Source organism: Sus scrofa, chromosome 17 (genome assembly GCF_054392235.1).
Source record: "Sus scrofa isolate SSC_HxYL_T2T_F1_AM1 chromosome 17, Sscrofa_HxYL_maternal_Yorkshire_Landrace_v2.0, whole genome shotgun sequence".
Taxonomy (NCBI): Eukaryota; Metazoa; Chordata; class Mammalia; order Artiodactyla; family Suidae; genus Sus; species Sus scrofa.
Genome location: NC_139399.1, coordinates 36,351,377 through 36,366,308, shown reverse-complemented (window position 1 = coordinate 36,366,308; position 14,932 = coordinate 36,351,377). Strand labels below are relative to the sequence as shown.

At 46.3% G+C, this 14,932-nt stretch overlaps 1 protein-coding gene across 25 annotated transcripts in view; it reads right to left on the bottom strand.

Annotated features, from left to right (window-relative positions):
- Window positions 1-14,932, bottom strand: part of KIZ (kizuna centrosomal protein) — a 107,312-nt gene that overhangs the window by 20,588 nt on the left and 71,792 nt on the right. For 12 of the 25 annotated variants that reach the window (XR_014832925.1, XR_014832926.1, XR_014832929.1 and 9 more), the window contains 3 exons: window positions 13,630-13,771; window positions 5,713-5,878; window positions 4,506-4,571 (listed from right to left, as the gene is read on the bottom strand). Coding sequence is in view for 16 of the 25 variants with exons in the window: in XM_085004618.1 (XP_084860744.1) it covers window positions 4,506-4,571; window positions 5,713-5,878; window positions 13,630-13,771 (374 nt within the window). In the remaining 9 variants the exon portion in view is untranslated. Of the gene's footprint in view, window positions 1-3,224; window positions 4,092-4,505; window positions 4,572-5,397; window positions 5,879-13,629; window positions 13,772-14,932 lie in introns of those variants that run through there. The other 13 variants (XR_014832927.1, XR_014832930.1, XM_085004610.1 and 10 more) reach the window with 4 other exon arrangements.

Genomic DNA, 14,932 nt, shown 5'->3' with positions numbered 1-14,932 from the left:
TGCTAGACGGACGTCCCTCAGTGTGACCTGGAATAGCTCAGCTTGCCAAAGAGCAGCAGTGAGAAATGGCACAGTCAGGCAACCACTTTCAACACAGCTTGACCAAGAGAATTGGTGTCAAAAGAACGAGAGGCTGAATGGACATTCTTAGAGGCTTAATCCTCTTGAGATAAAAGCTGAGAGCCCTTTTCACATGGAGCTTAAGAAGATGCGTTTTGCCAGGATGGACACGTGGGGTGGGAAAAGCACTGTGGAGGGAACGACTGAAAGAGACACTTTCTGGCCTGAATCAACAGCGTTTAAGGAAATGCCGTAATGCTCTCCTTTTTATTCACTTGTTGACAAAATGAGTGCCCACGGTGCCAGACACTGTGTCAGGGCCTGAGTTTTTAGGACATTTAGCATAAGCTGCATCATTTGCTAAAATTAAAACTCACTCGCTAAATACAAATACATGTGCCATCATGGGAAATTTCACTTGGGGTGCGAGCAATTCACAGGGAGACTCTCCCTTAACCCTGACGAGAACAACTTCCATCCTGGCCGGTGCTACTGGGAAACACAGCTCTGGCTCTGTGGTACCTGCCATGGTCTCAGGCTCGCCCAGGTGTACAGGTCCCCCCCTCCTCACAAGGGGCGACCCCTGGGAGCATCTGAACAGGGAAATCCTTGCAAGCCACCCACTTCTCTAGGCTTTGATCATCATCGCCCTCAAAAGCATCCTTGCAAAGCTCATCTTTTGTTAAGGTACAAACTGATGTTTCACTGGTCCAGATACCCCGACAGAGGCACCCCTTACCAAACAAAAGCAGCCGGCTGGCAGGACTGAAGGAGTTCAGGGCTTAAATGCCAAAGTTTGAGAGAGATTCACAGGGCACACTGGCTCTAGGGCCCTGAGCACGGCTCCCAATTGTCTGTAGAATGACATGTTACCAGCAGGGCTACTGGGAACATCAGAGATGACAGAGGCAGGGACCCAGTCCAGGGCTGTCCCTGGTGTTCCCAGCATTAGCCCAGGTAAAGGTGCACCATACATGCAAATCACACAGCATTATATACAGAAAATCATACGCCCATAGATAATCATGTTAATCTTTGATTTCTACTGGATTCTTTAGCATGAACTAATGAAAGGGACAGACTGTGTTAATAACATATTGCAGGCTGTGGCCGCACTCACTCTGGTTGTGTGTGTGTGTGTGGGGGGGGGGATGTGTGTGCAGGAGGGCACTTGTGTCGCTCTCAGCAGAGACGACGAGAGCCGGTGCTGAGACCCACATCCCCACAGTGACGGTTAACAAGGCCGATGCCTTCAGAGTGAGAGCGGACTCTAAGGTTTCGCCCCTGAGCCTAGGAGACCTGAGAAGGGAAAGGGCTGAGCAGGATGGCTCCTGGGTCCCTTTACTCGGGATGAGGATCACAGGTGCCCACCCTCGGGAGCAAGGTTAGCGTTCCTAGAAGGAAGAGCTCCCTGCCCAGCACCCCTCAAGAGCCAGTTCCCGCCGGGATTCAAGCACCGGCACCAGCACAGCACCTCACACCTGGAAGACCCCCAACTAGAAGGGCCAGAGCCCTGTGTACATGGCTGTGGATTCCTTTGCTGCAAACTCACCAATAGGCCCCTGAGCGACACTCCACGACCGCACTTGTCCCGTTCTGCCTTGCATGTGGCTGGAGAGCTTTGAGTGCTTCTCAGGTTAAACTTTCCTAGGACCCTCTTCATTCTGAAAATGGCCTAACTTCAGAGCTTCTGCCCAACCTCCTGTGCTGGACCCCGATTTCCCCAGGGCCCCTCTCTCCCACATCCCGTGGGAGGCAGCTGTCAAACAGTCATACAGAACGACCACACTGAGGACTCGCCCTTCTGGATCGACCAGAGTTACTGCTGGGGGCAGAGAAGGAAGAGGGCAGCAGCAGGGCAGAGCGGCAAGGCTCCAAGTGTGAAAACACCTTGAAAGGTTTCTTCACATCTCCCAAGTTATTTTGTTGTCTAATCCTTTGGCCTACAGCAGCCACAAAGCATTTTTTAAGCTGCCCTCTATTGATGGATCAATGGTAGGTTGTTGGAATCACAACTTCTTTATTTTATTTACTTATTCTTTGTCTTTTTAGGGCCGCACCTGCAGCACATGGAGGTTCCCAGGCTAGGGGTCAAATCAGAGCTGTAGCTGCCGGCCTACATCACAGCCACAGGATTGCCAGATCTGAGCCACATCTGCGACCGACACTGCAGCTCATGGCAATGCTGGATACTTCACCCACTGAGCGAGGCCAGGGATCAAACCCACATCCTCATGGATACCAGCCGGGTTAGTTAGTATTGAGCCACAATGAGAACTCCTGGAATTACAACTTCTTTAAAACTCTTCATGGCAGGAGTTCCCTGGTAGCCTAGCAGTTGAGAACTCAGTATTGTCATTGCTGTGGCTCAGGTCGCTGCTGTGGCACAGGTTTAACTCCCTGGTCCGGGAACTTTCACATGCCACAGGTGTGGCCAAAAATATCTGTCAGAGCAAAGAGCCCTTACTACTTCTAGGCATGTCACACCTGTTTCCACATGAAGGAAAAAATCTGAAAGCTCAACTGAACTTCTCCTCTCTTATGAGGAAATTCTGAGAGACACACAGAGAACAGACTGGAGGTTACCAGAGTGGGGGGGTGGGGGGAGCTGTGGTAGGGCAGGAGGGGTAGGTGGGGTGGGGTGCGTGAGGTGAGCCACAGGGGGATGGGAGTCAAAAGTACAAAGTTCCAGTTATAAAATCAGTGAAGTCCCGGGGATGGAAGGTCCAGCATGGTTAACACCACAGGGCCGCACATGTGAATGTTGCCGAGAGAGTAAATTTGACCAGTTCTTGTTACAAGACGAAACCGTGTGTGGTGACAGCGATGGATGTGAACTAGGTTTACTGTGCTGCTCGTCTTGCCATGGTTATGAACAGTGAGTCACTGCGTCATACACCAGACATGACAGAATGTTACATGTCAACTGCACCTGTGTTAAGAAGTCTGGCAGGAGAAGCACATCTCAGTAATTTGGGGACAGTCACGGACTGGCCGCGAGGGGCGAATGGAAAGAACCCTGAACAGACAACTGGGTCCCTTCCTGGTTCCTCCCCAGCAAGCCCTTATGATTCGAACTGAGTTAAGTTCGGAGGCCACAAACAGCCTGCACGCAAAGGAAATGCAAAGGAAAAGCATCCAAGTGACTTCCTGGACAGCTGTGGTTTGGGATCAGCTACACTTTTATTAATTCTATTCATAAAAATATAAACAGAGAACTCTAGCAGAGCTTCCTCGAAATGAAGAACAAAAATGCAATAAACATATCAGTAAGAAAATGTTTAAAAGAAAAGAAAATCTCTGTATTTTGGAGTGAAATACTGTCTGATGCAGAATATATAAAATAATTGCTCTACTATAAACTCCTTTTTCAAAATCAGAGTTCATCACAGATACATGGGTTGAAAAATTAATCATCAGGCCATGAATCGTACTGCTATAAAAGAAAGCCATTCTCTTCTGCTTATAAACAACAGAACTACCACTATGCAGATGCATGCCTCAGCACCTCGGCGCAATGGTGTATTTACTTGTATAAATATTTAAAGTCAGACCTTTGAATTTATAATGAAGTAGCACACCACTTTACAAAATAAGGTACTAGTAAATTCAGATGTATGACAAATAGAACTCTGTTCAGAATACTAATTGCTGCTGTTGGTATTCTAAAACTAAAAAAAGTAATGACATTCAGATTTCATCTAAACAAGCCTAATGCATGGGCAGAAATCTTAGTAGATCTTGATGTAACCTTATTGCTAAAATTTTTAAATGAACAGAAGGGCCCTGAAACTGAGGGACAGAGTTCCCGTCGTGGCTCAGTGATTAACGAACCCAACTAACATCCATGAGGACGCAGGTTCGATCCCTGGCCTCACTCAGTGGGTTAAGGATCTGGCATTGCCATGAGCTGTAGTGAAGGTTACAGATGTGACTCGGATATGGCGTTGCTGTGGCTGTGGTGTAGGCTGGCAGCTACAGAGCCAAAAGGACCCCTAGCCTGGGAACCTCCATATGCTACAGGTGCGGCCCTAAAAAAGACAAAACAGACAAACAAAAGAAACTGAGGCACAAGCAAGCTTCCTGTCTGGCACTTTTTCTCCTGCTTCCATTTATCACAGGAAAGAAAAGAAGAAAATCAAAAACATCTGCAGTTTGCCATATGAGGGCTGAGTGTTCCCCATGGAGCCTGAGCTTTATACACAGACGCAGGTGCTGAAAGGCTCCCAGAGGGCGGGGTGCTCACATGTGTAGCATGTAAGTAACATGAAGGACTCAGAAGACGTGGTTGTTTTCCACCTTCACGCACCTCATACTCTATGCCCAGCCCCCTGCTCCAGCACGTGGTAGCTGAATGCGCTTGCTCTTAGCTAAGCCCACAAACACTGACCTAAACAGTTACGTAGGAAAGTGAACCTGAGACCCTGGGGTGGCCGCAACTTTACCTGTGATGGGCATCCTTGCTCCCTCGCTTTCTTCGGCACTCTCCTCTCTGCAGTCATTTGAACCTTCTAAGAACCGGACACATGACAACACAAATGCATTTCAAGGTTATACTGGTGGACTAGACCTTTGGTTTTTCAAGAGCTATTCCATTATTTGCCTTGCCTTCCCACCTTCTTTTTTTGGGTTAGTTTATGGCTTGCTTAAAATATATGGTTCTTCAAAGAAAATCTACTTAAAAGCTATCTCTATGCCGCTTTCATGCAAAATGCTTAAGCCTGACCTCTGTCAAATTTGGGTGGGGCTTAACAGGTGAGCCTCAGGTCCTGCACACTTTCGACTTCTGAACATCCTGAGCAGCTCACGACTGTCCTAGAAAGGCCACTACAGCAGTTTACCAGCACGTCTTCACAGCAATGCTAGAATAATATTTCTAAATACTAAAAATTGGTTATTAAATTTTGGAGGTCATAAAGTCATGGATTCTTAACCATCCTCTTTAGACTTTCATATGGTTCTTTTATGGTTAACAAGAATGTTTACAAATTAGGAGTAAATTCTATTAAGTGGTATCAAAAACTTCATAGTACTTTAAGGGATCTTTTTAATGGAATCATCTTTATCTCTGTAGGATGATCAAAAGTATCCACTGTCAACTGTTAGTTTTGTGAAGATTTCCTAACTTACAAAGACTTAATTTATTGGAAATTTCAGCAGAACTGCCAACCTACAATAGGTTTCCCATTCCTGTTAGACCAAACGAAGACATCTATTTTTGGAAGGTGGTATAAATCAAGCAGACATATCATGCCTCATGCATGCTAAATGGTTGCCTTTGTTTTCGTTTTGTGTGTGTGTGTGTGTGTGCTTTTTAGGGCCACACCTGTGGTATACGGAAGTTCCCAGGCTAAGGGTTGAAACGGAGCTACCACTGCTGGCCTACACCACAGCTACAGTAATGCGGGATCCTAACCGTGTCTGCGACCTGCACCACAGCTCAGAGCAACGCTGGATCTGAGACCCACTGAGTGAGGCCAGGGATTGAACCGGCATCCTCATGGATACTAGGTGGATTCATATCCAATGAGCCACAATAGGAACTCCTCACGGAGTTTAGGCTGCTTCATTTTGTGGGGACACCTTGAGAAAGAGGCATCATGTTGTTCCTGAATGCGTTTTGACTGTGGAGATACCCTTAACAATAGCTACCTTCTTTCCTTGTAGGACCACTGCTGAGCCACAGGGCGGGCTCTGCATCCTTTACTCCACTGCTGGCATTCAGGGTAGATGGTGAGCTGCAGGATGACTTCCTACTGCCAACAGCCGACCTCTCCACATCTTCTTCTGGAAGGTGCTTCCACAGTGCTGCTGCCGCCTACGGTGGTGTTTAAAAGAAAACGCAAAGACATAAAAACAAACTGTAGCCACATTCCCCTTGGTCTCAAAGATCCAGTCTCCAAATATTATTTTAGGTTAAGCTCCATTTAGGATTTAATTTGCTTCCTGACATTTAACTGAAATTAAAATATACTCAAGATAAAATAACATCTGATATTTTCCAGTGTAATTTAATTCTTTTCAATGATGTAACTCACAAGAATATATCTGTTGAGGACTGACGCTTGTGCAGTGTTTTTCTAGCTGGAAGTAACCACGTGAGGTGTGCCCACCTCCATTAATCTGAGTGGTTCATCCAAGATCTACTCTTTTGTTGCGCGGAGTCCTGTTTTCAGGTACGTAAGACAGAGTTGGTTTGGACTGAGGAGGAGATCTGGAAAAATATGATCCTGGGGTCCCCCTATTCTTCTAGAAATGACCCTGAACTTGCCCTCAACAGGAAGATTGTGGGAAAACTTCGGGGCTGGGGAGGATACACTAAAGCAAAAGGAGAAATGACCTTCCTGGAAGTCAAAACCTTCAGCCAAGGATAAAGACCTGTGTGTTTGTCACCAAGTCTGTGCAGAAGTCGGGGAATCCAGCAGCCTCACGGCTCATCCGCTCTCACAGGGCAAGGAATGGTTTTACCCATCACCCCAAGTGTCCTGGGCAGAGAGATGGTACCACAGCCAACTTGACAGGTAGAAAGAGTGGCAATTAATGGGACAGGTTAATACCTGTGTTGCTTCATTTCAGGTCTGCACCCTGCCCTCAAAAATAAAAACATACTAGTAACCGGAGCTCAATGGCCATCAATGACCCGATGCCTCCCCACAGCCTGGAGCACGTCCCTCTCCTCCTACAGGGTCTGCCAGGTGGTGGGGAGAGGAGATCTTGGTGGTGCCAACCTCTGCCTGGCAGCCTACCCTGTGGGGATGGACAGCAGGCAACGTGATGCAAGTCCACCCACCCCATGGGGGATGGCGCTGGACAAAGCCTCACAGGTCATCTTTTGTGAGAGGAATTCTCTAGTGAACAAAGGGAAGATGACAATCTTTCCTTGTCATTAACATGAAAGCACTGAAGAAACCCTGACAGGGAGAACCACAGAGGCAGAACCTCAAAGATCTCGCCTTGTGAATCTGGCTTTGAACGTACTGAAAGACCACTGTCGTCAGCCTTGACATCCCTGCCAGGCTCCTGCCTTGGGCCCCCTCTAGGATGGGGACCCACGGCCTAGCCTAATGGCCAGAGGCTGACTGTAGGGGACTTGAGTTTTACGCTCCTTGGCCAAATGACCTGGTGTCAAGTTAGCCTTGCAGCCAAGACCTGTCTGTCCAGTTCTTGTAGGCAGGAGCTTTCCCTCCATTTGTAGAAAGTAGGCCTTGGGGTTTTATTCCACGGGAGCTAGCTCTGTGGGATGATCTGTGCAATAGCCCTGTTTCTGCAGACTGGGGTTCAGGTGTGGCGTCCCTCCTTCGACACTCAGGCCAGGGCTGGTTCCCCTCACTAGCTGCAACAGTGCTTCCCAGTTGCCTCCACGGACCACAGCACCGCATCTGCTTCCCGAATCTGTCCAGAGATACCGGAGCTGCCATCTCCCAACCAAGGGGATGCTCTCCGGGTCCTCCTAGTACATCTCATTTCCAGATCTCCACCCATCCTGATCTAGCCTGTCTGTTGCACAGAGTGTTAAGCTCCTATTCTGTGAGCCTGATAATCCTGGGCGTATGAAAAAGGACTGGCCCAATCTCTGTAGCGAAAGCTAAATTTTCTTTTTCTGATATTTAAAATAATCCAAACATTCTTGGAGAGCCTCAGACATGTATTTCTTCCTTATATCATGCTATGTGTTCGCAGTAACTAATAATTTCTCCGTGTGACTTCACACCAGCCGCTGTTTTAACACACAGCTTAAGAACAACACTGTTAAAAGACTGCTGAAAGTTGCCATGCTTCCTACTGCAGAATCTGCAGAGTGGAGACTGTTCTAGATTGTCGGTAAGTCAGATTACTGCTCACATGGTTTATTTATCTCACTGTTTGTTTGCACAACCCTTTCACGTGAGGACTTCCTTTGCAAAGTGCTGTAACGACACTGCAGACACCTTCCTAACAAGCCCTCGTAAGCCTGGTAAGAAGGCCACCCTGCCCCTGCTCCTCGCTGAGCTCCCCCTTCCATTCTGGTGGGCAAAGTGCTGGGCACACTGCATGTTTTCATATTATTTGTATTATTTTATCCCTTTTATCCTCGATACTTAATACTCACGTCTTTACGATGTCTCTTTTTTTTGTCTCTTACTTTTTTGATAGGAATGTTTATAAAAGGATACATCTTTTAAGATAACTCGAGAGATAACTTCTCAAAGATGAGCATTTTATATCTATAAGGGTTTTGGTGGATGGTCAAATTACAGCATGAGAATGGCTGGCTTGACTCTGCTGGACCACGAAGCTGACATCAAGAGCAGGGGATCTACCCAGCAGGTCACCGGTAGAGGAATCTGAGAGAGAAGTGCCTGACAAGCAGGGAATAATGACAAGCAGGGGGAGAAACAAGGGGGGCAGTCTCCACCAAGGAGCGGTCAGAAGGTCCATTCAGAGGTCCCGGCAAACACAACTTGTGCAGAGTCAGGAAAAATGTCTGTGACACACTCTCATGATGTATTTTCTGCAGATCCATGGGAAGATGCATTTCTAAGGAAAGCCCCAACCTGAAGGAATGTGCAGTGTGACACTGACAGCAAGGACCCACAACAGCGAAGGAATCAAAACCCAGGGAAGAGTGAGCAAGTCGCTGTGCACGTCCCTCAGGGGCTGAGGGTTCTGCACAGGGGAGCTCTCTATGTGAAAACAGCACTGAAGACAGCCCCTGATGGTGAGGAGGAAGGGCCTGTGCTGGGGTTTCAACGCATCTGTCCGCTATGAAGGCCCTCTGTGATCTCGCACGTTTGGAGCCCGGTTGGGGTGGGAGTGCGGGGTGGGTCCTGGAGACTGTCCATCGTCCTCAGCAGTCTACAGCCTAAGTCAATACCAATAAACTAGTCCCTCACATTTTTACCATCCCAGGAGCCGGGAGGAAACACCTGGAAATTCAATGTCCAAGCACACACATGTGCAGAATGACTGAGGGTGAAACCTCCATATTTCAGATCTTAGGAAAGGTAAATCATCCTATAAATTATACTTAGCAGGACACCTAGAATGAACTGGCCAAGTCCACTAGAATTTTCCTCAAAATTCAGATTAAATATGGGTCCTGCTAGGTCTAGAACCCTAAGAGTCATCTAGGCTGACTCAGTTTATAACCAGAAACATATCAGTTGTGATATTCAAATGCATAAAGACATAAATGAAGATATAAATGGAAAAGACTTTGTATCTAAACGCCATTAAGGGAAATGAAAGGTGAAAATCAAACTGCTCACAATGTTGTAGCAAATAGTACACATTTATACAAAAAGAATTCTTACAATTCAATAAGAAAAAGATATTACTAACCTAATAGAAAAATGAGCAAAGACTGTGAACTGGCAAATTATAAAAGAAATACAAATGGCTAACAAATAGGTAGGAGAAAAGTCTAACCTCAATTGTCATATAAAGGTCAAATGATAAAAAAAAATTGGCTGTCATTTGCACTTCTCAATTTGGTGCTTAAAAAAAAAGTTGATAGATCGAGTTTCATAAGGAGCTCAGAGAAATGATATTTTCATCCATTCCTGCTAAGTGCTGACCCTTCTGGGTGAGGTCCGCCAGCACAGAGCAGAAGCCTGAGAGATGCACACGCCCTCTGACCCCACACTCCTACCTCCGGGAACTCATTCTCAGGAAACGGCAAGAATATTCGCAAAATCTGGATTGCTCAAATGTTCTCTGCAACTTTTTTACTAGAGGAAAAATTAAAAAACAACATAAAAAACCCCCAGGAGCCTGGTTAGAGACAGTGGGAGAGCCACGCGGGGCCCCTGTGCAGAAATGATGTAGAACGGCTCACCTGCGATGAGTGGGGAACAAGGGAGCTGTGCACACAAACAGCACGGCCCTGTGTGTATGCACACTACACATTAACAGCCACACACCACCATGCCAACAGGCAATTTCCTTCTTTCTGTTTATTCTACGTTTGTTTTTTTTTCCTGCTAGTTTTTTTTTAAAGAAAACATATGCTAGGTCTAGAAGCATCTGATTTCTGTAATGGGTGGTATAGATACAAAGAGAAAACGAATGTGGAAGCATTTTTATTAAGCACTTATTTATTAATGAAGTTACCTTCATTGTGTAAATCATTGTTGTTAAAGTAGACACCGAAACGCAAGAGAGTCAAAAACCACGGATGCTGGCGGCAGATGACACTTGCCCGCACACACAGGTTTAATGGACTGGGTGTGCAGGGAAGGACCTTTCTCTCAAGGACCTTCCTCTCGCATACCAGAAATAATTTTTTGATGTTTAAAGAGAAATGCAAGTGTCATCACTTAAGTTATATCTGCAGTATAGGAGAGGAAGGGGATATTATCTATGCAGCAATTAAAAGAAAGGAAAAGTATTCCCATGAGCCAGTGAACCAGTATTTAAGAGACAAGAACAAGATGCCCGTCCATCATGTTGGAAGCGGTGCAGGGATTTATGTGGCCGGTCACACTTGTGATGTGGGTGACAGCAGCAGGCCGGCTGCTTTTGCCTGGAGAAGTTCCCCTGGGTGGAAGCAGACATCACTTAGGAGAAAAGGAGTATTAAGGTACTTTGTATTTTAATGAAGCACCCAACTCATTTTTTTTCCACATAAAGTAATTACAAATTTTTCTGATTTAAAAGCATGCAGCTCAATTATGTAATTGCCTAATAGGTTATGCCGGTGCTATGGCTCTTATCTGGTCTCCAGGGGACATAATCCGAGTTTGGGCTTTAACGACGATGTATTTACACAAGAGACGGGACTGACTCCAGCTGACAGCAGGGGACCACAGGTAAACACCATTTACATATGGCTGTGTAATGAGCCATTTACCCAAGAGATCAAAGTAAATATTTCTGAGCTTTGTCAGAGTCATAAGCCAGTGATTTCTAGTAGAGCTTTCTGAAATTTTGAAAATCTCTCACTTTTAAGATTTTTATTCACAGAGAAATTTTTAATCCACACTATTTACTAAATGCATATGCAGTTTCAATGCAGGGAAACACCTCAAAAATACTCTAAAAATACTGCTAATTATAAAAAGATGCTGTGTGAATTGCGGCAGCCCAGAAAAGCATGTGGTCCTCACGCTGGCCAGGCCTGCTTTGCCTATGTCACTCTGGCCTTGCTGGTCTTTAGGGCTGTGTGTGTCTTCAGTCACAGCTCATTTGAGAAACTGCCTGCCTTCTTTTATTGTTAAAGTGAATGTTGTTCATTTATTGGTAATTTTTATGGCTGTCACTAAGAAGATTTAAAAAGGAACAAAAACCTTCTAGGGGAGGCAGAATATCATTTGTCAGGCAGCCTCTTCCCATTGACGATAGAGCTATTATTTGAAAAATTATGAGTGGATCAGTTGTCTGAAACTTGGACTATGTTTTCTAATGGAAACAACATCTTTACACAAAATAGATGAGGAGATGGCAAAGGGCAGCAGACCCATACTTATTTTACCCTTGATATGGCTGAGATGTGATGTATTTGCAGTGAATGAGAATGGAAACCGATGCTGTTACAAAATAGCACTAAATACAACCTGAAAACAAAATCTTTCTTAGGATCTACTTTTATCAATAGATACAGAACGGAACACAGGTTCCGTTCTCCGTAAAGAACATTGTTTTTCTTAAAGAACATCCATACAGATGGTACCACACCTCAAACAGAGCAAAACTCCAGATTATTTCTTTACTGAGTACACGTAACGCAGCAAAATGAAGATGGTGCAGGAAGGATGTGCACAGGTTATCTGAAAAGGGCAGGATCTGAGAGGGGCACCCAGGGCTGCAGCTACCCCTGCAATCATTTACTGTGGAAGGAGGACAGCCAAGAGGAAGGAGGAGGGAAGAGAGGAGGAGAGAGGGAGAGCAGGGGAAGGGAGAGGAAGAGGAGAGCGAGCGCTCTGAAACAACACAGAGCAGGGGCAACATGTGTGACCTCGGGTCAGTGGGTTCTCACTGAACCACTTCACGAATGTATGTCTGAGATGCTCAAAAAGTCCTACTCTTGGGAGTTTCCATCGTGGCGCAGAGGAAATGAATCCAATTAGTATCTATGAGGATGCGGGTTCGACCCCTGGCCTTGCTCAGCGGGTGAAGGATCTGGCATTGCCGTGAGCTGCAGCGTAGGTTGCAGATGAGGTTTGGCTCCCGAGTTGCTGAGGCTGTGGCGCAGGCTGGCAGCTGTAGCTGGTTCGACCCCTAGCCTGGGAACTTCCACATGCCATGGGTGTGGCCCTAAAAAAAAAGTCCTACTCTCTTTTAATGAAAGGGGAAAGGAAGAGGGAGTTGGGAAGGGCTGGAGGGAGATGGCAGAGGCTCGGACTGCACGGCAACACAGGGGGCTTCAGGACGGAGGGGGCTAGCCAGGTCTACATGAGAGGCACATGTAGAATCCTTGAACTTCGCATGTGATAAAAACAAAAGCTTTCAAAGGATCAAAGCCAGAAAACCCTGTATTATGTATAAGGATGAAAAAACATACTTTGAAACTTGACAAACTCACAAGACTTGGGAGAGGAGAGGCTGTGTCTGTGATCTCGGCTTTTCTAGGGAGTGACAGGGACCACGAAGTGGGGGCGGGGCTCTGCACCTGGGCTTCTCAGCTCCCCTCAAGTTGCCTGGGGAATCTGCTGTCAGTATGTGTCCAGCACTTTCACGCTCCATGGAGCCCTAGGTCAGCCCCACTGCCTGGGCCACTCGGAGCTGCGTCCTCTGCCGTCCCCCTCCCAATCTGAGTGGATGTAAGTCCCTAAGGCCCTGCAGCATCCTTCCGCAGCCCAGCCCAGAGCTCTGTGGCTTTGCAACCTCTGCTACACTGAGCAGCAGCTCCTGGCTGGGGCTCAAGCCTGCACAGCAGGTTCCCTGACTACCCTGAACTTCGTTGTCCAGGCCCATGTCCCTGGCCCCACTCTTCAGCCACAGAGAATGGCCCCATGTCCTGGCCTGTTCCCTGTTGCCCCTCCCAGCCCCACACCCTTGGCCTGTCAAAATCCCCTCTGTTTGAGGGTCGCCTCAAATATCCCTCTGCTCCCTCCATCATCAAGTCTGCCCTCACTGCTTCTCCAGGCAGCCTGGCTCCCTTTTCTGAGGGGCCATGTCCTCTGCCACGTTCCTCTCACAGGCCTCCCCCTTAATGCCATCCCTGAAAGGAGGAGCCACATTTTATTTCTCTTTCTCCCTCCAATGGATCTGGGCTGGTGCTGATGTACAGAAATGGATCAATACATATTGGCTGAGTTGACATTAATGATCATACAGTATTTAAATGATGAGTGCAGAAAGAAAACCAGAACTCTACAAGATGCTTCTAAGTTCCTTGGGCAAATGTGGTGGACATATTTAATTAGCTTACCTCCAGGACCTGGATAAACTTTATGGAAGGACTTGAGATTTCTACACAAAACACTATACAAAAGGCCCAAGATCGGAGAGCTAAAACCAACCAACCACAAAAGTCGTCGCAACTTATTGTTTTTTTTCCAAATAGGTTAATCAATGTTAAGAATGTAGCTACCTCCTCAAATGACTAATTTGTACATGTTGAAACTTACTTGGGAAAAAATTACTAACCCTCATCCTCTGGTCCATGTTCTTGACTGGGAAAACTTCAGACAGCTTCGCTACCTCTTCTTGGGAAGAATTATCATGTCCTTTCAAGGTGGCAACATGCTGACCCAATTGTGTCCTCACTAAGCCTGAGGTTTGTTCAACTCTGTAAAATAGAAACAGGAGATGCATCAGTGATGTGTAGCACTGCGTTACTCATTAGACTGCCACTTTTTTTAAAGGCCCCCGTAATCAAGTTAGTAGAAGACAGTTTTTTTCCCAGAAAAGTCTAGAACCTAATATATTCTGGGCTAAGGGAATTTCCAGAGGCCAGGTTTCTTTTTTGAGGGGTAATTTTTATTTTATTTTAGTTATGATTTCATTGCTAGATGAGCATTCTCAACTCCATCTATACCCTGAAACCACCCAGGGAGTTTTGCATAAACCAGGTACTTTGCCCCACCACTACAGAGTCTAGGAAAACTGGCTTGGCTGTAGCCCAGCTTTGGGATTTTTTAGGACTCAGAGTGATTCCAATGTGTGGTCATGATTTCAAATCACTGCAGAGATGATCAGGCTCCTCTTAAAGGTGGTTAAGAGAAACAGACCACATTTCCATCTCAACAATAGTTTATTCTTGTTATCCTCTTACTGTGCTCTACTTATAATTTTTAAAAAATTAAGACACTATTAAAATGATTTAAAAAGTAAGCCTCTATTGCTGCCTAGACCACAGTCTTTAGGTAGTAAAAGAAACCAGGCCGTTTGGAAAAATGCCCTCCTCTAGGTCTGAGGGAGGAAATGCACAAGATGAGCAGGAGGGTCCCGCCATCCCTGAAGGTGAAGAAGCGTCCAGAGATGAGCTGTGGGGCGGGCCTGGGGGCTATCTTGAAGGGGCTCCCACTGGCCAAAGACAGGACAATCTGAACACCAAAAGGATGATGACTACGAGGCACCGAAACACAGAGGCAACAATCTGCCGAGCTCAAAGGAGCCCAAGGGCCAGTCTCTGGAATGAGGGTGTGGGATGAGTAGACGGAGCTGCCTGAGGTGGGGACTGAGAAGGACCAGCACCGCCAATAAGATCCTTCTGCCAGAAGGACTGGCCTGGAGGCGGATCCTGTGTCCAGATCTAACCACCAGTTCACAGAGAGTGTCATCTGGATCCCGATTCAAACACAGCAAGTGTAGACAGACTTTTCTGAGGTAATCAAGGCAAACTGACAAGACTAGGTAATAAGTAAAGAATTTCGTTAAATGGTAAAGTATTAAATCCTTGTACATTAGAGATATATTTGTGAGTGAAAAATGCTGTTTTAACCTACTC